At 34.6% G+C, this 25,103-nt stretch overlaps 1 protein-coding gene across 1 annotated transcript in view; it reads left to right on the top strand.

Annotated features, from left to right (window-relative positions):
• Nucleotides 1–25,103, top strand: part of LOC137388643 (FYVE, RhoGEF and PH domain-containing protein 6-like) — a 63,096-nt gene that overhangs the window by 12,989 nt on the left and 25,004 nt on the right. Inside the window, exons 8-11 of the mRNA XM_068075118.1 lie at nt 9,508–9,664; nt 11,985–12,072; nt 13,664–13,714; nt 14,282–14,340. Of these exons, the coding sequence (XP_067931219.1) occupies nt 9,508–9,664; nt 11,985–12,072; nt 13,664–13,714; nt 14,282–14,340 (355 nt within the window). The remainder of the gene's footprint in view (nt 1–9,507; nt 9,665–11,984; nt 12,073–13,663; nt 13,715–14,281; nt 14,341–25,103) is intronic.

Consider the following 25,103-nt stretch of genomic DNA (forward strand, 5'->3'; position numbering starts at 1 on the left):
GTTGGTGTCTAGGTTGACTGATTGCTTCTCTGCCAATATTCCTGCCTTGATGAATATTACTACTTGTCTCTAGTTTTCGTAATCGGAGTAGGTTGTTTCATTCTCAATCTGCAGTAAACACAAAAAAGAAAAAGTATTAATAAGTGTTAAGGAAGTACAAAAACAATAGCTGAAGTATTTGATAAAAGCGATCAGTTTTTAAACAAAAGAATTAACTAATGCAGTTAAATATGGAAAAATGTATCTTCACTGCAAATCAAATAAATACCATAATGTCCAGACAAGAATCATGATCGTCTTCAACTTCGGTATTAGAGATTGATGAAGTTGATTTCAATGTAAAAAGACTAGGAGAGATTTTTTGTAATGATGAAGCTATGCCGGATAACTTGTGAAAACCTGGAATAATTTTGTAAAGTTTGATGCAATGGCAATAAAACTCAAAGCCCGGCGATGATTTTAAAGAAGTTTTGGAACTCGGCTACGTTTAGTACTTCTACTTTAGTAGCTATTTTTGCGATGACGCCATTCTGCATATCTTGTGACAACCTTGAATAATTTTGTAAAGAAATGTGATGCATTGGCAATGGTGTTAGCTCAAAGCCCAGGCAATGATTTTAAAAATGCTTTGGAACTCAACTACATTTAGTATTTATATTAAAAACTAGCCTACCGGCTAGTTTTTAATTTGATGCAGTAGTTATTCTCCCTTGTGATTTAAAATAGAACTAATTATTTCACGGAATTTAATAATTCGCAGAATTGACTGTTCGCGAAATCGCGAATTTTTGTAACCAATGAATATTTTCATCCTGTAGGGTAGATCTTTCCATCATTTTGATATCCTGATGCTGATTGGCTAAAGAATATTTGGCATTGACATTGCTTCTGATTCTCGCCCTGTTCATCTTCAGCATTTTAGTTCTTATTAATCTCTCACAATTTTTAGTGCTGTGTTTATGATGTACTATGAAAGTATGCGGGATGTACTTACACGTATATGTACTTACGTGTATAGTAATTACTAACGTTTATCGAGCAGTTTTAGCGTTTGGAAGTGTTAAAATTATTGCTCATAAATGTCAGAAAAATCTAGTTTGTATTTTTTGGGTGAGCCCTGAATGCAATCCCAGCCCCTGAAATGATTACTGTGGATGTTTATGAAGTCAGCATTGAATCATAGTGAGGTTAGGGGAATTTTCAACTAGCTTTCCGTTTACATAATTTAATTGGTTTTTGAATGGACTTCTAATTTGGACCCCTCCTTTACAGCATTATCCGGTCTATAAAAGAATCAATGTATGCTGGCACTCCCATCAAGCTCAGGGTTAAGTAATATTTTAAAATATTGGCAACTCATCCAGTATGTTCGATAGTGAAGTAAACAAGAAAATTTGTATCTGGTAGGTTTTTCCTGTTGAAGTTGATGAAGCAAGCCTTTTACTGTTGTTTCATGGCCATCTTTTTGTACCGAGCTTTTCTTGCATGTTGCCACCTCTTACATTTTTATTATATACCTGAACAAACCTTCGGAGCTATAGACATAAACTAGCTGCATTACCCGCCTACGGGAACATATTCACGCGCAGCATAAGGTTTATTGAGAGTTGTCTTTCATACTGTAAAACAACTCCAAATATGCAGTCTACTGAAATTGTTGTTCTGATCAGGGTATGCAATGCATACCCTAATGCATACTATGCATACACATATACATGTCAATAATGTTGGGGAGAACAATGGAAATCTGCATTGTGTTTTACAGCTAGATGCGTGTAAAATCTAGTAAATATTCTAGATTCATGCATCTGTTCATACCCGTTTATATTTGCAGTTGACGATCGCGTCCCTGCCTCGGCTGACCAGTCTTTACCTGCCTCGCAGTTGACAATTACGCTGTTGCACTCGCCTCGCATTCAATCGCCTCGCACTCGCCTTGCAATCTCCTCGCAATCACCTCCCACTTGCCTCGCACTCAATCGCCTCGCACTCAATCGCCTCGCAATCAATCGCCTCGCAATCAATCGCCTCGCAATCAATCGCCTCGCAATCAATCGCCTCGCAATCAATCGCCTCGCAATCAATCGCCTCGCAATCAATCGCCTCGCAATCAATCACCTCGCCCTCGCAACCAATCACCTCGCCCTCGCAACCAATCACCTCGCCCTCGCAACCAATCATCTCGCAACCAATCATCTCGCAACCAATCATCTCGCAACCAATCATCTCGCAACCAATCATCTCGCAACCAATCGCCTCGCACTGGCAATCAATCACCTCGCAATCAATTGCCTAGCACTCAATCACCTCGCAATCAATCGCCTTGCACTCACCAACTCATTCATCCGGAAAGCCGTGCCTGGAGACTCTCGCTGCACTCGGGGCAAAAAAGGTCTTCCGCGCATCCCCGAGTGACGCCACAGCCCCAAGCCTAGTTGTGCCACCCGGGTAGTAAAAAAAGTGTTTGGACAGAAAAATGATTTGTATTTAACATACAACAACATTTGCCTTTCTAACTACATATCATGAAAGAAGTGTTTTGTGTAGTTGAAATAAATTAAGAGACAAAATAAAACAACTGTAAAGGTTTTCAAACTTTTTCAAACAACTACGACTTTCAAACTTCATATCATGAAGAAAAGGTTTTGTGCAGAACAGCTGATTTAAAAATAAATAAAACAACTGTAAAGGGATTCAAACCAATGTAAATTTAAAATTTCATAACTTTCAGCGACCTATATCTTTTGATAACGTATAGTGGAACCTCAGTTCTCGAACATAATCAGTTCCAGAAAGTAGTTCGAAAACCGAGTCGTTGAAGATCCGAAACAATTTTTCCCAATAAAGTAATGTAAATTTTAATCCGCTCCAAGGCGAGAAAACAACCTTGGTAAAGTATCTTTTCAACATTTTACACCATAAGCTGTACTTGTACAGTTTTTGCACAGCAAATCTATTTGTATTTAACATATATGACAAAATTTGCGATTCTAACTTTCAAACTACATATCATGGGAAAAGTGTTTTGTGTAGTTGAAACAATTTGAGAGAAAATAAAAACAACTGTAAAGTTTATTAGTTTTTGTCAGATAACTGTAACTTTCAAACTTGATATCATGAAAAAAATGTTTTCTGCCTGTCTAATAAATTAAAAAAAATAAAACAATTGTAAAAGGAATTAGATGTAAATTTAAAATAATTAGCAAGTAATAGCTAAATTAAGTTGGTTTTGCTACGATTACAATATGAGATGATTCGGTAATGATATAATTAATACGAACTGAGAAGACAAAATAAAATTTGTGAATATGTTGAATTAATAATAACAATTCTTGCATAGAAGTGTGTGTATAAAAAAGTTACTGTTCCACCAACAGCTATCCATCTAAACTTTTAATACAACGATACTGGTACAGCGATATGTAATGAAAAAATAAAATATTGTAGTGTCTTTGTCTGATCGGTGAGAGAATCTAGATGCTATTCCTATTCGAGATAATACAATTGTCCGCGTGAAAAGTAGTGACCTTAACTGCGATTTAGCAATTGAACCTCAAGAAAGGCCGAAAATAGAAGTTCACAAAAATGACATCGTGTTTCATAGAGTTAATAGAATTTAATCGCCAAATTCTAATATCACGAGAGACTATTGTCGATATCGTTTTGCCGAAAACAAATTAGCCCCAATATGTTGAGGACAAAAAAGCATCGCGTGTCATGAAGCTAAAAAAAGCCATAGAGTTGTAATTATTACGTCATTTTTCTGTGACAACGGCAAACGATGAATAGGTTATGTATAATAGAGGCGTGTACTAACCGGAGATTCCCGTTAATGCGCCCAAGATACCTAATAGCGGCTAATCGTCCGAAAATTACGGTACTCTATGAGGCGGACACATAAATACACACATAGATACACAGATACACAGACAACGATTGTCGTTTATATAGTAGATTGTCAATGATATCCTAGACAGCTATCAAATAGATGATAGGTCAGAGGTCACTCATAGGTCAGAGTCCTTAGAAGTCAATTCAAGCATAAAACAGATAGTTTTATAATAAAATATAAATTCTAGAGGCAGTTTCAATATTTTTGTTATCAGAAATGTCTAGTACCTTAAGTATTGAAATTGTCTGGACATGGAGCAGGTACACAAAATGTATAGCCTATATACGTTGAATTGCTTCAAATACTAATGATTTGAAACCTAATGTGACATCCCCATCCATCCCCCCCTTTTCACCCCAACTAAGCTACGTCTTTGGAATTTTCAGCTTTCGTCAGATTTATTGTCTCTGAACGGCTTCTTCAATGAGCTGCTTTTCACCATTCAAGTACTGTACTTTATATTTCAATCAAACCGAATAATAAGTTAATCCCTGTTTGCATGCTAGGAAAATACTCTTTGCAGGAGCCATTATTCCTTTATAAGAAATGATAGCTGTCAGATTTCCGTACAGTCAGAAAAGATCATAAGTAATGAACTTTTGCATATGCTAGCTGATTCTCATGATGAAACCTAAAACGGTTGGCGAGCAAATAAACTGCCATGCTTGTTTTACATACATATAGTTATTAGTCTGGTCAGGTTGTTGATTGCTATTTATTTCCTATGTCAAAGTTCATTTTGTCTGTTTTAGTTTTTTGTAAACATCACATTCAATTAATATTTTATTATAGCAAACTTATACGAATGTCCAAAGCAGTTGAATCTGTCAAAGGTTACTATTTTTGTTTGCTGATAAATGTTGTGCAGCAGCCTTTTTCAAAGGATAAATGTCATGAGAAAAGCATATTCTGTAGGATAAAGTCTTTGTTGTTATACATGTTCCCGAGCATTAGAAGATGCTATAAAGTATTACATACTGCAAAGCCTGCAGTTGAATGCCCTCTTTGTTTGACCTCTAATAAAAGCCACTCTATAAAAAGGGTTGAAAAATATATCGTGACGTTCAAATAGAGGTTTTACAGTATATTGTGTAGCTTGTTTTTAGTAAGTCTAGTGAGCTGTCATTGAATGTAGTTCTAATAGTATTGAATTTCTGCTGTAAATAAATGCGTCATTCACATATACGAGTATGAATACAGATGCTCCGTTATGGCATTAAATGACCCCATTGATTGCACCTAAAACTTTTTTTTCTGCAAAAGTAACTGTCGTACTGGTGCTGCTTGTACATCTTTTGCGCCTTGAATCTTTTGATAAATGTGCAAAATCATCTTTCACATACGCAAATTGTTCACTTTTCTCACACATGTATTAGGAATAGCTGCTAGACCGAAATAAATCCTAAAAGAGATAACCTTCGTTTTAGTGCGCTTTTGTTATTCATCTTATGTTGCTTGAAGGACAGCATTGCTAGTATATGAAAAGCAGGTTTTGCTAACAATTACATTAGTATAATCCTCTGATATGAATAACGCTAATAGTCTCAAGTTTCAGGTGTGTCTATAATAGTGTCTGTATATTAAAAAAAAAGTGGTTATACCGACATCACTCAACAGTTTTTATTAGCTTTCGACCACAAATAGATTGCATCTGGAATTCATTATTAACTCAGCTGGTTTTTGAAATATCATTTTAGAGTTCCTTAAACTGAATGTCATGAAGTTTCCTTTTAAATTTATTATGGTATTCAGAACTTCCTAGAATTTTTAGTGCCAAAAAAATTGATAAACCTCTCAAAATTGGTTTCATACTGATGGAAACTGTAACCTTTACCCAATCTTGGTAGGTTACCTTTTTTGACAATACAGGAGGTTGACTGGACGATAATATTTATGTTTATTTATAATATTTTATAATATTAATGACATACGCATATACTAATTATAGAAAATAGCTATGCATGTACTTATCTTTGCAGCTACTTACCTTTGTCAGCTACGGTCATTAAGCTGACAGTAGCTGCAAAGATAGGCTATTTGCTATAACTAGTACATATATAATTTGATACAGGAAAGTTTCTTCACGCTAAATGTCCTTTAGCAATAATTCACTTGACAATACTGGCAACTCCGGCTAGTGTGAAGAAGACTATCTGTAAAGCATTCTTACTTAAAGTTGGTATTCTTGCTTTTTAAGAATACCAACTCCAGGCGATATATTGCTCAATTGAATTACAATGTAACTCAATTGAGCAATGTATTGAAGATAACCTGCATTATGTAACGGCTACATAATGCGGGTTATCTTCCGAGAAGAGGGAAGATGAAGGGCTTTTAATGAAGGGCTTGTCATTTCCAAAAACTTTGTAAAACTGCCGGAGCTTTTTAAAGTCAGGCCGGAACAAGTGGACACAAAGATCATAGATTGAGTTTGGGAATTGAATACATGTATTAATAGTTTTTTACTTGAAAAGTTTATGACAAGCCCATCAAGCAAATAACTCATCCTTGTAAAACATTAATTTGATTTCCTCAACTCAGTGAACTAACCCACATATTCAAATGCATTGTTTGTAATATAGACCTGGTAACACAATTTTGTTATGGTGAAAATACATTTAGTTGTGAAGCTCTTTAGAAAAAAGATGGGCTGAATATTGAGTTGAGTCAGTAGTGTGTCGCGATATTTCATAGCTGTGGACTTTGTGCTAAAATATTGGCCTTCGTTTACAAGCGCTTCGTCGTTGTCCATGACTAAAACTAAGTCGATTTTTTGAAAGATGGATTTTTTATACCTAAAATTGTGATATTTCAGTTGGTTCATGACATTTGACGATATCCACCCTTTTTCATCCGACTGTGATATCTCATTCTACACGCTAATAATAGTCAAAGTAATAAATGCAGGAGCTATGTCAAGGCCGGTGGTAGGCATACATAGCAAAGTTCTGAAATTGCTTCTATTTTGTGTTTCTTCACTTAAAAAGCATCTTGTTACTTTCTCATGGCCATGCTTTTTGTGTTGTAATACTCAGGCTACTTTTTGGTGATCATTGGATTGATATTTTAAAGCTGACTTCCATGAAAAATATGTTGTTTACAGGATCTGTGTTCAAAATTGTATCTCTACGATTGTATTAATTCAGCGCTCATCAATCTTTTTGGATATAATACCAGTCCATGGACCATTTATCAATCACATTTGTGTCATGAAAGGTAGCTCATCGACCAATAACATTAATCGAACTATCAAGGTAGCTTACTACACAGTGGCCTGGTCTCATCATAGTGCATATTATTACTTTTCAACTAACTGCTTAGATCTAACAAAGGTCAAAGCCCAGTGAATATTTTTTGGATACACAGTTACACACAAAGTAATTTCCACGGGTATATCCCAGGGTACTTCATTATCAGCAATGCCATAGCTCATTTACTCTAATGATTTGTAAATTAATACTGGTTTTAGTGGAATGCAAAACAAATGATTATACCAATTTCTTTTAAGCGCTCTGTGAGGCGATAGTATAGAACAATTCTTGTCGACTTGGCAACTATTAGCAACTTTGTAGCATGCTTCTATGGAATTTTATTTGTTTTTTGTTTTGAAGATGACTTCGTGAATTCTTAACAAATATTTTGTTGATCAGCTCATTGCTTCTGGTGATGATAGTCGGCATGACTTTCTTAAATGTTGCCAATATTGGGGTTACCAAAGATGATAGGAGTGCACTTTTTCTAAGCCAGATAGCCAAGTTTTAAACTACCATCTATGAAGGAATTTGCTTATAAGTTTTCATTTGTGTGATGGCAAAGCTTGGGGGTACTTCAACAGTTTAAAAATTATATTGTGTTATTCTTCAACCTAATTTTTCATTTTGCTTCTTGGGAGTGTATATGCTGTCATTATGCTGCCTTTACAATAGATAAATTATCGGAAAGCTGACTTTATAAAAATGGACTCATAGCATTTTTTTTGTACCTAGATATATTGATATGCTAGTTGAATGCCCGGCGTTGTACAAGTAATAAAAAAGTTATGACATCAAAAATTTATTTTTAGTTGGCCAGGTTTTTTTACTCAATGAATTTGCGGAACTTGAGCTAGTGTGAATATTTACTAAAAATAAGAGCCGTGGCTGTCTCTCTGAAGCCAGCATTAAAAACAATGTGTTGTTGATCTCTCACACAATCATGATCTTCAAGCCTGCTAGTTGTAGCATGAAGTGGGCTATTTTAACTAATCGCTTTAGAGATTGACAGGTGTAATAAATATGATTTGCACAATTATTCAAGAATACACTGCCCAGTTGGATGCATAATGTAATGGATAGAATGCCTGTTGGCAGAACTGGAGGTTTCGAGTGCAATTTCATTGCGAAATGGATTTTTTTCTAAAAACGCGCTATACCTAGACACACGAACTACAAATGACAAACAAACACTAAGATTTATAAATATATATATATATATATCGACGTATAATTTTCTGTCATATATGTACATATATAATTGAAAAAAGTGCAAAGCATTTTTTGATCAATGTGCTAGTTGATTACCTATGCTTCATGGGTTGCCATTGGATGAGACAGAGTAACGATAGCCAATGAGAGTTCATCTGAGATAATTTTTCTGAAGCATTCCAAAAACAGTTCGTTCCTATTTTGGCGTACCACTAGTAGGCTGTCTTTGTGAAAAAATAGTGGTGAAAGCTGCTACTTTTAGTTTGTAAAGCAGTTCTTTTTTGATAATTGTGTGCTATTGTCGTTTGTAATCACCGTAAAAAAATCGAACTGATGATAGCTGGATGTAATGGTAAAGATATTGATGCTGTACTATTACGATAGAAAGCAATTTAAGGTGTGGCGACCTATCTCAATACCTAAGACTTACAATGAGAATAGCTCTATGACCCTGACACAGCTCACTAAGAGCAAATGAGTATTTTCAAGGTTCTTCTACTTAGTGCTTCAATCAAAGATTTAGATGGCCACGCAGTAAATGGTTGCGTGCAATCGGTAAATGGTTGCGTGCAATCGGTAAATGATTGCGCGTAATCGGTAAATGGTTTCGCGCAATCGGTAAGTAGTTGCACACAATTGATGAATAGTTGTGCGCAATCGATAAAAGGTGCGCAATCGGTAATTGTCCGTATGTGATCGGTAATTGCTTGAGCGCATTCGGTAAATGTCCGTATGTGATCGGTAAATGCTTGCGGCACGCGCAATCAGTAAATGGTTGTGCGCAGTCAGTAAATGGTTGTGCGCAATTGGTAAATGTTTGTGCGCAATCAGTAATTGCTTGCGCCCTATCGGTAAATGTTCGTGTGTAGTGAGTTGTATCAGCCGACGACTCCTGTCACGACTTTTTTGGAAATCTCATAAGCTCAGCTCATTTCAACTTCTCTCTCTAGTCGTAGGCATAGATTTTGATTTTGCTCAAACCGTTAATAACTATATGATTACCCAAATATGGTGTACCGTCCGAATGGTTCACCAGTTTGGAATACTAATCAAATTGTATTATTTTATCATTAAAGCAGAAAGTACTATTCCAGAAACAGTTTGTTAAAATGTTTCCATTTCTTAGTAAATGCTATTGTTCTTGCGCAATAGGGACACGGATCCAAGGATTGCCGATGTGTTTGTGCGCAAGGGGAGCTTCTTGCAGATGTACGCGACCTACTCGAGGGATTACGAGAACATGATCAATGAACTAGAAAATGCCATTAAGAATTATCCGGAGTTTGCTGAAGCTCTCAACGATTTTGAGGTATGATGTGTGGTAGTCCTCATCTGTTTACATTAAGGTATGATGTATGGTGGTCCTCATCTGTTTACATTGAGGTATGATGTGTGGTGGTCCTCATCTGTTCACATTGAGGTAAGATGTGTGGGTGTCTTCATCTATTTACATTGAGGTATAATGTGTGGTGGTCTTCATCTATTTACATTGAGGTATGATGTGTGGTGGTCCTCATTTGTTTACATTGAGGTATGATGTGTGGCGGTCCTCATCTGTTCACATTGAGGTATGATGTATGATGGTCCTCATCTATTTACATTGAGGTATGATATGTGGTGGTCCTCATCTATTTACATTGAGGTATGATGTGTGGTGGTCCTCATCTATTTACATTGAGGTATGATGTGTGGTGTTCCTCATCTATTTACATTGAGGTATGGTGTGTGGTGTTCCTCATTTATTTACATCGAGGTCTGATGCGTGGTGGTCCTCATCTATTTACATTGAGGTATGATGTATGGTGGTCCTCATCTATTTACTTTGAGGTATGATGTATGGTGGTTTTCATCTATTTACATTGAGGTATAATGTATGGTGGTCTTCATCTATTTACATTGAGGTATGATGTATGGTGGTCCTCATCTATTTACATTGAGGTATGATGTATGGTGGTCCTCATCTATTTACTTTGAGGTATGATGTATGGTGGTCTTCATCTATTTAAATTTAGGTATAATGTATGGTGGTCCTCATCTATTTACATTGAGGTATGATGTGTGGTGGTCTTCATCTATTTACATTGAGGTATGATGTGTGGTGGTCCTCATCTATTTACATTGAGGTATGATGTGTGGTGTTCCTCATCTATTTACATTGAGGTATTCTGTGTGGTGGTCTTCATCTGTTGACATTGAGGTAGGATGTGTGGTGGTCCTCATCTATTTACATTGAGGTAGGATATTTGGTGGTCCTCATCTATTTACATTGAGGTAGGATGTGTGGTGGTCTTCATCTATATACATTGAGGTATGATGTGTGGTGGTCCTCATCTGTTTACATTGAGGTATGATGTGTGGTGGTCCTCATCTATTTACATTGAGGTAGGATATTTGGTGGTCCTCATCTATTTACATTGAGGTATGATGTGTGGTGGTCCTCATCTGTTTACATTGAGGTAGGATGTGTGGTGGTCCTCATCTATTTACATTGAGGTATGATGTATGGTGGTCCTCATCTATTTACATTGAGGTATGATGTGTGTTGGTCTTCATCTGTTGACATTGAGGTAGGATGTGTGGTGGTCCTCATCTATTTACATTGAGGTATGATGTATGGTGTTCCTCATCTATTTACATTGAGGTATAATGTATGGTGGTCCTCATCTATTTACATTGAGGTATGATGTGTGGTGTTCCTCATCTATTTACATTGAGGTATGGTGTGTGGTGTTCCTCATTTATTTACATCGAGGTCTGATGCGTGGTGGTCCTCATCTATTTACATTGAGGTATAATGTATGGTGGTCCTCATCTATTTACATTGAGGTATGATCTGTTGTAGTCCTAATATATTTACCGTAACTTCAACCGTATATTATTCGTACATTTAATCAGCCAGAGTCTATATTTATAGATCTAACTTTGTCATTGCGTACGTGGGCGTGTCCAGGCGTTTGTGCGTGTGTTAGCCCGCAAGTGTTTCCACATTTTTTGCCCTGCCTTCCATCAAGTCACTAAATATGTTTGGCATGTAGCTAAAGTATTTGGTTTCGAAACTATTCGGTTCTTGATAACCAGCCTCTTAGACACAGCCCTGCGGGTTGTCTGATTGAATATGAACGAAACACCATGCTTCAGCTTGCTTACTGCTAATTTATTAGAAGTGGTTAGCCAATTCGTGTTTAAATATAGCCTGTGATCATAATGTTTGGTTCACTTGACAGTTTTCCCTAAGGGCATCAGTCTAACTGGTTTGCTTGTTTCTTCATCTTTTTGATGCTGAAAGTCTAAAGCAAAGCTTGTGAAATCTTGTGGCACAAACAATTCTTGTTAGTGACTTTGACCTTGATCCACGTAGTGTTAGAGAAGCAAAAAACTAGTCCAACAATGCTTGTTTTATGAGTGTGGCTCTTAATCTAAGAGGCTATGAAACAGCTAGCAACAAGCTGTCACTGCTAGATATAAAATCATAGATTCGGCATCCTTCTAGTACTTGCGGTGTTGTTACAACGTTATCCTTGCAACGTGCACAATTTTGTACCTGTACCAGTGTGTGCTTTAAACACTTATACGCTTTTTTCTATGTATTGGGTTTAAATAATTTATTTTGAAACCGTAATTTTTTGCAGAAATCTGAACGATGTCGTGACCTTCAGATTCGACATTTTATGCTCAAGCCTGTACAGCGCATTACTCAATATCGTCTCCTTCTTACAGGTATGCCTACTGTAAAATTTCATGGCTGTAGCGTTGTAGATATACGCTGACTCAGCATGTTTGAGATATCCTGATTTTTACCTCTACAGTGAAACGTGAGTCATTTCAAGCTGACGTCCACCTCGATGTAAATATTTTACTCCAGACCTGAAGTAATTTCCATCATATGGCACTGAAAGCTTCTTAACCCATCCCTGTTTTATAATGATATTAAAGAGACTAGAGGTAGATATTAAAACAATAACGTAACATTATAAAAATTTAGTTTGCGTAAATTTCATTGAGTCAAAGTGAATTACGCTACGTACACGTATCACCATCTCTATTTTCTAATCGTTTGTCTTCTGCATCGCCAGGCCTATACTTGATCTTGTTTATCTTTCAATTAAAGTAACAATAAAAGCTTTTGAGAATCACTGAAAATTGTAGCGTTCTTGTAATCTCGCAGTCAATGTAAAATATTTTATTGTAAAAGACAACGCTCACATCTCAAATATCTGTTAACAGATAAGTTTATTCATTAGTATCCAACTTGGTAAAGAACACTGAAAAATAGATTACAAAGACAGGATTGATAGAATTCCCTTGATGCTGCAGACTGGGAAACATGGTCATAAATAGTGATTTTTCACAGCAGCCCCTAAAATAAATCATCTATTTTATTTATTGTCCAGATAAAGCAAATGATTAGGTGATAGATCTATTAACTATACTGTATAGTTAATAGGTCTATGGATTAGTTAATAGACCTATTAACTATACTGTATAGGTAATAGGTCTATGGATTAGTTAATAGACTTGTTAACTATACTGTATAGGTAATAGGTCTATGTATTAGTTAATAGACTTATTTACTATACTGTATAGGTAATAGGTCTATGGATTAGGTAGTGAATTTCTGCTGACAAGAGCATCATCAGTAACAACTAAGCGATGCAGGGATGACAGCGTGCAGCCTGCGTATCAGCTAAAGGGCAAAGTTTAGCAGTGGTCAGGAGATTAAGGGATGAGTCATAAGTGGCTCTGAGTCTATTAGAAGACCGTGCCACCGGGTGCACAATTTGGCTGACTCCAATCACATATTATGATGTAATAGGAGTTAGTCAGCGGTTCAAGTCCATACGCTGTGCATGTGCAACATGTTCAATAAACAATGAATAAATTGAATTAAATACAACATTGTTCATTCTACAATGCCTGTTTAATCAATAACTCTTGTACAATGAGAGAACTGCTTTCATCATACCAACAAATGTTTGATACTCTGACTGTTTTATAGTCAGTTACTGTAAAACCTCTATTTGAAGGCCATGACACTCTATTTTTCAACCGTCCCTCACGGAAATATAGAAACCATTGTTATCTTGTTATATTGGACCTTTTTATCTTATCTTCTCATATACTAACCAATCAGAGGCAAGCAGAGACCAGATAGCTTCTTATAACACATTGATGGACTCTTCCCTCTTGCAGAACTTGTACTTACATGTCATCCCATTATCCCATTAATTTAAGAATAGTGACGGCCATATCTGTATATAAATGTGATCCACGGGTACGTTTGATGATTGAATGCATTCTTTATTGCCAGAATACAAGAAAAATTTACCAAGTGACTCACCAGATCATGGCGACGTGAACAGTAAGTATTTTTCTTTGACATACAACTCTTTTTCATCTGCCATTGGTCAGCCTCTTGACCTTGTTACATTCATTGGTCGATCGACTGTTAACTGATTAACATTAACTGATCGATTTAACTGATAAATTTTTATATAAATTTGATTGTTAAGCTGTTCGCTGACAGACGTGAAACTGCTACTCATCTAGCGCTGCTCATATGTGTGTAATCATCTATCCGCTATCGTAGGACTCATCTGATATCACACCTGTGTTTCATTTAGGATTTCTCACATAGGCTAGCATCTTGTGAATCTAAAGGCATGCTCTCGATGGGTAGCATCATAACCTATTGAACATATAAACTGTACAAGCAACTAAACACTATTCTATCCTCATACTGCTAGCGCTTGTTTTATGCTTTACCATAATTTTTCAAACAAATGTTTATTAAATTTCAATATGTTTTGTTTTGATCATGTCTAGCTTCTCATGGTCATTCTATGTGAGATGCTATGACATTATATAATTATTTCAGCGACTAAACAGTACATTTGTATGATTTGAATCGATGTTATCTTTTTTCTAGAGGCTTTGGAGATAGTGAGCAAGGCTGCGGATCATGCTAATGAGGCGATGAAGTTAAATGTATGTATATATATATGTATATATGTATGTAATAGTGTATGTATACTGCATTGTCAAAGATATTTCAGTACAATTTTTCTCTAATTTCATTGGCTGCATACTACGTGTTTATAATTAGACCTTGTAATTTAGTTGGCAATGCCATCTGACTTCGTAAAGTTACAGGTTTGTATTTGGCTGCTTGATACATTTGTGCCACGGTTTGAACAGTTTTTTGTCGATTTCATGTAAATGGAAAAACTGCCCGCTTTATATATTGAAAGAACTCAAGGCAACATTAAACGTTTGATTTGATTTTTTAACATTTTTTAACAGTTTTTAACATTTTTCATTCAATTTTTTTCAGAGCTGCCAAAAATGTGAGTTAACAACCACAAAATGACCTTCTGAAAGCACAATGCTTCAAGTTTAAATCATTTTTACTCTTACAGTAATAGTAAATTTTCCCATGAAGCAAATGTCTTCACGTGTAACAGGAATCAAGTCTATGTATTTCACAGTGATGTTTATAGAGCAGACAACTATTTTTTGTCGGAGTAATTTCTTCTTAAAACAGTTTGAACTCTTGCTGCATGCTTTTGCGTGAGCAGTAATATTGCAATATGGCAGAAAACTCAGTGCACCCAGTGATATGTTTGCTACAGTTTGCAGCTAAAACTAGCTTTTCATGTGCAATAGAACAGGAGTTACGAGTGTCGATCAAGTTTATGATCAGATTACCGCAATGATGCTATCAAATAATATGCTATAAATTTGCAAATTTATAAGTTATATAATGATAATCTACCAAATGCTACAAATATATATTCATGGACAAGTGACATAAATGAACCACACTTATATTACATGCAGAAACAAACATTAACGTTTTTAAAACAAAATAATTTCCATCTTTGCTCGGATAGCTGCGTTCTGATCGTTGTTCTCAATGGAACTAACATCTCCTGGTTCTCCAATACTTTCCACAAGGTCTTCTGATCTCAATTTTTATCTTGCACTGCTGAACTAGTCGATATTAGCGTTCACACAATTTTTTGGCAAAGCAAAACTTTAAAGCGCTGCATTTAGCACAAATGCAACGCGTAAAAGTTTTGCTTGCTAAACGTAACCTTTGGTCCAAAACTTGTAAATCGTTTTTTATATATGTAGGCCACTTCGAAGTATCAAAACCGCGTTGAATAAATAGCTACTATTAGCCTGAGACAGTAATTATTCCTATGGCTGCTGCTTTCAAAGTTAATCTACCATCGTAAATTTAAACCGTTTTTATATACATGTATTTAGGCTACTTCGAAGTAGAAAGACCGCGTTAAACAAGGAACTACTATTAGCCTGAGACCGTTATTGATTATTTCTATGGTGTTGATTTCATAGTTTAAATGAAAAAATGCTAAAAGCTTTAGCTTAGGACAATGTAAACGATTCATTATTAATACAATTTTGTGGACACTTTTCTACTGATCACATGATATTATGGGTTTATAAAGATCAAAGATAATCAAAGTGACGGTCAAATGGAGGTGGCGTTCAAATAGAGGGTGGCGCTCTATTTTTCAACCCTTCTTTCGTGGTGGGGGTTAAATAAAGGTGGCATTCAAATAGAGGTGATGCTCAATTAGAGGTTTTACGGTATATGTGTACATATGTGTGTATATACATTTATTTAGTTTTATTGGGGAAGTCCATAAGCATGTATATAAAACTGTTTTATGTATGGTGGTACAAAAATATATATAACAAAAAGAAAGGTGTTGTCATGTGGTGTCGTAAATGCAAAAAGAAAAATTTATACAAGTAAGACCTGAAACTACTAATTTTATGTATACTTCTTATCTCTTTTGATCAAAGATTTAGCAAGAGTTATTACTTGTCAGTTTTTAAATTTCTCCTGTTTTACCTCGTAAGCTGACTACACTCTAGCTGATTCAGTGTTTCGTCTACAACTGTTGCTTGTGTACTTGAAGCAATTCTTTATCTATGTAAAGAAGTAAGTATGCATGTTGTCAACTATTGGTGTTCCTATTATTTCACTAGCGATATTCTTCTAGTCATAAAATATCGGTATATGAAAAAACAGCAGAAAAGTAATATATATATATATATATATATATATATATATATATATATATATATATATATATATACCCATATTTCAGAGTTAGGAGTTGAATAAATATATACCAGTTAGGAGGTTTCGGAATATAAGGGATTAGGAGTTAACGCAAATATATATGGGTAAGCCTCCTATATGGTCTAATTTATCTACATTGTAGATATATATATATTTATTCACCTCCTAATTATTATATATTTTATGGAAATTTAAGGAGAATATGGTATCATACAATATATATTTATCGCCTTATCATACTTTGTATATATGCATACTTGAAAAACTGTCAAAACTTGGAGAATGTCTAGATGGTTGTTGTAAATTACATATCAATTTGAAGGTAAATTAATTCATACCTCAATGAGTAAGCAAAAATAATGATTGCCAGTTAGCAGATTGCTACAAATTACACATAAATTAGAATGTTACCATTGTAACTTATGTAATAGTTACAATGGAAACATTACATAGCATGGCATAGCTTACATACCCTTTAGTAAGATGTCGTAACTTATATCATTTAGGAGTTTGCTATAACTTGTTTCTTTGAGAGGCTGCCCTGATTTACATATAATAAAGTATGTTGCTATAACTTATAAATCACTTGAGAAATTGCTATAATTTGAATTTCACATAGTTGGTAGCAATTATCTATATATCAGTGAGGAGGCTGCTATAAGTTATATATTATTTAGGAGGCTGCTGCTATTTATAAATTGTTTTTGAGGTTGCTATAACTTACATATCATTGCAGAGGCTGCTATGAGTTACATATAATTTAGGATGTTGCTATCACTTATATGTAGATCACGTAAGACCTTGCTATAATTTGAATTTTCCATAGTTGATAGCTATTATTTATATATCAGTTTGGAGGCTGCTATGGATTATATATTAATTAGGAGGCTGCTGATATTTATATATCATTTAGGAGGTTGCTACAACTTACATATCATTGCAGAGGCTGCTATGAGTTACATATAATTTAGGATGTTGCTATCACTTATAGATCACCTAAGACCTTGCTATAATTTGAATTTTCCATAGTTGATAGCTATTATTTATATATCAGTTAGGAGGCTGCTATGGATTATATATTAATTAGGAGGCTGCTGATATTTATATATCATTTAGGAGGTTGCTATAACTTACATATCATTGCAGAGGCTGCTATGAGTTACATATAATTTAGGATGTTGCTATCTCTTATAGATCACCTAAGACCTTGCTATAATTTGAATTTTCCATAGTTGATAGCTATTATTTATATATCAGTTAGGAGGCTGCTATGGATTATATATTAATTAGGAGGCTGCTGATATTTATATATCATTTAGGAGGTTGCTATAACTTACATATCATTGCAGAGGCTGCTATGAGTTACATATAATTTAGGATGTTGCTATCACTTATAGATCACCTAAGACCTTGCTATAATTTGAATTTTCCATAGTTGATAGCTATTATTTATATATCAGTTAGGAGGCTGCTATGGATTATATATTAATTAGGAGGCTGCTGATATTTATATATCATTTAGGAGGTTGCTATAACTTACATATCATTGCAGAGGCTGCTATGAGTTACATATAATTTAGGATGTTGCTATCACTTATAGATCACCTAGGACCTTGCTATAATTTGAATTTTCCATAGTTGATAGCTATTATTTATATATCAGTTATGAGGCTGCTATGAATTATATATTAATTAGGAGGCTGCTGATAATTATATATTGCTTAGGAGGTTGCTATAACTTACATATCATTGCAGAGGGTGCTATGAGTTACATATAATTTAGGATGTTGCTATCACTTATAGATCACCTAAGACCTTGCTATAATTTGAGTTTTCCATAGTTGATAGCTATTATTTATATATCAGTTAGTAGGCTGCTATGAATTATATATTAATTAGGAGGCTGCTGCTATTTTTACATCATTTAGGAGGTTGCTATAACTTATATATCATTGCAGAGGTGCCATGGGTTACATATAATTTAGGATGTTGCTATCACTTATAGATCAACTAAGAGTCTGCTATAATTTGAATTTCATATAGTTGGTAGCTACAGTACTATTTATATATCAGTTAGGAGGCTGCTATGAAGTATATATTAATTAGGAGGCTGCTGCTATTTATATATAATTCAGGAGGTTGCTATAACTTACATATCATTGCAGAGGCTGATATGGGTTACATATAATTTAGGATGCTGCTATCACTTATAGATCACCTAAGAGTTTGCTATAATTTGAATTTCATATAGTTGGTAGCTACAGTACTATTTATATATCAGTTAGGAGGCTGCTATGAATTATATATTAATTAGGAGGCTGCTGCTATTTATATATCATTTAGTAGGTTGCTATAACTTATCTGTTATTATTCCTTAACAAACACAATTTATATACTAGTCAGAAGGTTGCATGAAACTATACAACTTGTATCTTATAGCGATATACCTTTCACATATGTAAAAAGCTATTCAATTTAAATATAGGTTCTAGAGGTACCTATGACGTATACAGTGTACATACTTCAGCAGGCTATGATCGATTATGTACTATGTTAAGAAGATAGCATAACTTGCACACATTAGCTAAGAAGCCATTAAAACCTTGTTCTCTTTTAGCAACTTATACGCATAATGACTTCTCTGACTTATGACATATCAGAAAAGTAACAAAATTATCTAAAAACACTCACAACATTTTACAATAGAATCTACTATATTTTTGTGCCTATTGGTGCGATCATGAGTTGTGGACAAACCGGCCTCTATTGCACATTTCCAAGTATTTTTTTCCTGAAATAATTTAATTGTTGTTAAAACTTACATATTGTATAGTATATTAAACTTTAAGGTAGGATTCCATAAATGTGTATATAAAACAACAACAGCCACCATGCTTGATAACAAAAAATTCAACTAGTTAAGTACCATAGAATGGTTGTTGCTTAGTCGCCAAACGGAGTAAATTTATTCAGTCGTCAAGTTTAATGCGATATTACAAAAGCCTCAACAACAAGAAAACCCTGCTGCCAGTTTAATTTTGCAGCTTATTGAGTAAGTTGTGGGCTCGGGCATAAGTCATCATTATCATTTTCAAACACCAATTTCTTTTAACAGTATACAGCTCTGACATTTTTGGTAGTTTGCCTAAATCTTCCGATCATGGCTTTTTGAACCCTCAATTTTCTTTTAGGCTGCATAACTTTCTGCTCACTAAAATAAACAAATAATGTAACTCAATATTTATAAATATGGTCTATGTTATAGTTTCTTATTCAGTCACATATCGCTGCTGCACTGCATACAAAAACTTAAAAAAATTAGTTGGAAACAATGCATGGACGCAACTCAGTTACTGTGATTGCTAAAATGAAACACACACATTTTTCCTTGCTGTGCATATTATCTACAGTAATAATATGAATTACTTGCACAACATACTTAGTTACTCAATCTAACATACAATAACAGCAATGTCTTTCTATTCATCTTAAGCAACTCTTAGAATGTTAAGTAAAAACATTTCCCTACTCGGGAATGGAACCTAGAGAGTCAGGTTCCAAAACCGGCGCAATACCACAGCACCATAAATTGGGTAGATTCCAAACAAGCCCATTGTGTCTATGTAGAACCCAGGGAAAAAATTAATGTCACATAGAGAGCCAATAAAAATACTATCTTGAGGGCATTTTCGCTTTTCAAAACTTCTTTCTTACTGCAATTTATTGTTAGCAATGATCAATCGGGCTGGACCCAGCACAGTACCAAATTTTTTCTAACATTAGATCTCTTGACTTTGGGTGGTTTTATTGATCAATAGTAATACTGAGTGCTATTAGTCACATTTTACCAGTAATAATAATGCCCTGAACTGTCAAAAAATTGATAAAACATTCTACTCAGACACATTCACTTAAACTTGGAAAACGATTTAAAGATTTCTGATTGTTTTTAGTCAAGCACAGCATTCTAAGTAATTTTTTGGGCTTGTCGGTTTGACAGTAAGTTGTCAGTAGACTGGCTGCTGCGGCATATTTCCTTATATTTGGTTTTTCTTTAAAAAAATTATTATAATTTATCTTAGAGCTTGTTTCTTGAATAATACATCACAGTGTACAGTGCAGTACAACAGATAATATCTATTGTCGGTATTGTATTATCTATCATAGTCTTTGTTTTATGCGCATTTTCTGTACATAAAATAATAGCTAGGACTGCTTGATACAAAATAACTATACAAGTGCCTTACTGCGGAGTTGGTCTCTTTTAGTCTCCAAAAAGAGCACATTTATTGACAAATAGAACGCAATGATAATAAGAAGGTTCAACAACATAAAAAATTCAGCTGGCATTTTTTCTCGCAGCCTTCTTTAGCAAGTTGTTGGCTCGAGCGCGAATCACTATAACACTTCTGTTAGGCAGCGTTGAGTGGATAGCATCCAACAACCATCTTGTTGGCAGTTTGCCTGATTTTTCAGTCCAGTGCTTGTCAATTTTTGCTATTTCCTCTGCACTTTACCGTTTTCTGCTGACTGAAATAGTAAATAATGTGAATTATCATTTATAAAAAATCTGATAAGCTATGGCTTTGATGAATCACATATCATTGCTCAGCTCCATTTAAAAGTTAAATAAGCTGGTTTATGTGCGGCAAGTCAAAACAGAATTGACGGTTTCTCAGATACAAGTGAACAATAAGGACATAAATGCTCGCTTGCGTCATTTCTCATTTAGTAATATAATACTTAGCCGATGTATTGTTATTCAAAACACACATATACTGTAGAAGGTACTTTGATGAATACTTCTATATACTACCTTAGTAGCTAATTATGAAACTACATAGTGTGTCACTTGTGTGCATGCGATAGAGCAGTTTGGATTTCTATTTGCTTCAAACTATTAGAGAAATGATCAGGATTAACATTCATTGAGTAGTCTCAATGGCCAATGTTCAGAACGATTGCTGCTAAGCTTAGTGTGACCTGACTGGGTAGCTATTAATTGAGTCATTAATTAGGCTAATACTTGACCTATGGGGTCAAGCACTGTGGTTAAACACGCATTGTTCAGGTGTTCATTGAAACCACTAATGCCTAGATTGCTCTAGATACCTAAATGCCTCTGACTAGGAGAGCTACATATGTTTTGTAACCTGACAGCAGCAGAACACAAATACTAGTGTCAGCATTTATGTAGGCAATGAATTTGGCTGAAATACTTGAAAAGCTAGACTTCTTTATTTTTTCCACTGCAGTTGAGCTACAGCAAAATAATCACGCTTGGTTCCCTAGTTCATTGTGTTAGTTTAAAGCCACTTATCATAGCATTACCTACATTTAATCTGATGTCTGAAAATCACTCTTCGGTGTTGATAATCCATGTATGTCACTCTGCACTTATTTAAAATCAATGCATTTTTGATTAGATGCTACTACACAAGGAGAAATATACCCTTGGGTTCTTTTTTTAAATTCATGCATTAGTGATTTGCAAATATATGAAAGCAGAGCCTCATTTAAAACTAAAATCTTTTTGCGTCGATATTAGCAAAGTTATGTTTGCTATTTTAACCTTGACCCAAAACTCCAATATCATAACATTCTGAAATACAGCTAAATTGACATAAGGTAGAATCTTAATTTGAAGGCCATGTTCATTTGAGTGCTACTCTAGAAGTGTTGAAAACTAGAGTGTCACCCTTTAATTGACAACCACTTCCAGCTGACTGCGACTTCAACATTCTTTGATCTTTGGATCCGATTTTGGACAGGATGGATAGAAAAATGTTGACAAATTTTTACTAACAATGACTCAGTTACAACAATAGCAATTAATACTTTTGTCAATGCATATTGAAGTGAGTTTTCTAACTTCTAAGCTTTACAGTGTTTTCGTTAAAGCTTTGAAAGCAGCACCATGGAAATAATTAATAACTCTATCAGGCTGATAATAATTTTATTGTTTAAGCGGCCTTGATAGTTCGGCATATATGAAAAAACGGTTTAGCAAATACGATGAAATCTGTACTACTATTTGAGGCTAAAATTTCTTGCACATGCTACAGCATTAGAATAAGCAGTTAACAATGGCATTTTGCAAGCTCAACGCCCAGTGTATATGTTATCACTGGCTCACAGCTTAGTTTGTGTGTTATATAGTTTTTATGTGTTTTTCAAAAGAAGTAACGTTCACTTGAACGATGGAGTTCTATTTTTAACCGTCATCTATTATAGCGTAGGTCTAATAGAAGGGCGTTTAAATAAATTGGGATTCAATTAGAGATTCCATAATATTTTATTAATCCTTTCACCGCTGCATGCGCATTTAGGCGAAATCAATGGACGACTGGCATATGTGCATGTTGCGAATTTCCTGGCATTTGCGTAGTAACTTAATTTTATTATTCGTTGACAACATAACTAACAATCTTTAAGACTTTTTATGGTATTGACAGTGTTGTCCAAAAATTTTCCTGTAAAATTACCCTAAACTCACGAAGCAGTTTTAAATTTTTGTTTTGGACTTTTCAACATAAAAAGAAACATTTGTTCTTTATGATTTTCGAAATATTTAGTGCTATTATAGCTTTCGCAAGTACATCCAGAATTGAAAACAGATAATTACTTATGTTGATGACATTATTGATGATTGTTGATGATGGATTAAGATTTTAGTGATTGCACATATAATTAAAGTAGCAGCTCCAATAGTGACTCCAATGGTGGTCAAAGTAATAGTTTCGTAAGAGTAAGGAACATGGTAGAGCATTGTTTTTCGAGATTCGAAGGGATCGTAGCTTCACATTGCTTTAGCAATGCACGAAGTAGGAATGCATTAAGTTTTTTGAATAGTACTATTTTTTAACGTGTTGGAAAAATAAAATCTATAACAAAAGTCTTTTAGATAGAGTTGAAGCTAATAAAGATTGAACATATATTATGAAGCACAATCGACAATTTTTGCCACTATAATTGGAATAATTATATTTTTTCCCACTATAATTGGGAGGTTAAAAAATGCAGTGCCATGGCATTCAAACAAAGGTTTTATAGTAATCTTATTTATTATAAACTTTGTGAAATAAATCTTTTATTAATGTGGCGCGCTTTTGTGTAAATTAACCGTTAATCAGCAACATACCCCCCTTCAAGCAAGCGCCTAGCTGTACTTCATACCATTTTCCATCTTGTGGATATAGTGCTTGGATGCGGTGACCAGGTTTCTACCAAAATAAGCAAAACAATTTGAATAGCCCAAACAGATGTTATGCAAATTAAAAATTGATGCAAAAGATGCCTGATGTTTTTAGGTTTTTCAGCAAATCCGTGTCCATACCTCCCATTACTAAAATTCTATGAAGCAGTAATATTTTATCTCATGCGATATTCTTCTACAAAATTGAAACATAGATTTTAAAGCTTCAACAATGTAAAGGGTTTCATTTGCTCCAGTCACCTACTTATGACTCCGCCTCTAGTTTAAATCCGTATCAAATTACAGCTAAAATGCATCAACTTGTTAATTACAATGAAAATAATACATTATCATAACTTTATACTGCCCTAAGCAAGCAAAACACCCTATCTGACAAGCTTTTAAAAATTCACTTTTTTGTGCTTATATGCAAGTTAGGTTGAGATCTAACATGTCTCAAAATTTCATATATCTGAGACCACCAGAAATAGCACTTTTCACTATGTGCAAAACACCCTATCCACATTTACCACACATAAAGTGGCAATAAAAACGCTCTATCTGCAGATAGAGCGTTTTGATTGGCCTGAACATACACAAAGTTGGACATTATGAGCAGTATTATGTAATCAAAGAGTATATAAACAAAGGGAAGCGAAACAGAAGCATATATATTTTGTTGTTTTAAGGCAGCTCATACAAGCTAGTGCACTTCTAAGTGCTCAATCTTATTGCTATATTTTTATCATAATATATTTATTATGACAAGACGATATCTAAGTGACAAAAGTCTCGATTTAAAAATCCGACTCAGAGATTTGATGAAAAATTTGTTTTAATTACATGTCCATGGGAAGGTTTTGCTTTTTTAAAATACGGCCATTATTGCACTCAGTTGTTTGTTTTAAATTATTTTCAATAAAAGCCTTTGATATTATTAAAACTACTATTTTACTTACTCCTTTCATTTCATAACATCAGGTTTGAAGGATACCTAGATCTTTGATCATCTCTTAACTTTTGAGCTGAAGGATGGCTATTACAGGGCTTTAATCCATGTGTTGACTGGATGAGTAATAGGAATTGCAACATATATCCTTTTGTTGACTAATTGCGGATTATTTTCAGAATTTAAACTTGTAATCCTTTGATAATCCAGTCATGGCAAATGGTCTTGTGGCAAACTAACAATGAGAAACCAGTCCAATTAAGCAATCAAAAGGCCCTATCTGCTGTGATAGGGCGTTTTGATTGCCTAGTGCCAGCTTAGTAAATTGTCAATTTAAGCAAACAAAATGCCCTAAGTAAAATAACTCCTTTGAAATTAAAGTTTCACGAAAAAAGTTTTCCGGTAAAGTTTGTTGGATATCTCACCATAATAAATCAGAAAAAACAACTAAAATACTGCTAATACTGATGCCAGGCTCGACCAAAACG

This window comes from Watersipora subatra, chromosome 1 (genome assembly GCF_963576615.1).
Source record: "Watersipora subatra chromosome 1, tzWatSuba1.1, whole genome shotgun sequence".
NCBI classification, from domain to species: Eukaryota; Metazoa; Bryozoa; class Gymnolaemata; order Cheilostomatida; family Watersiporidae; genus Watersipora; species Watersipora subatra.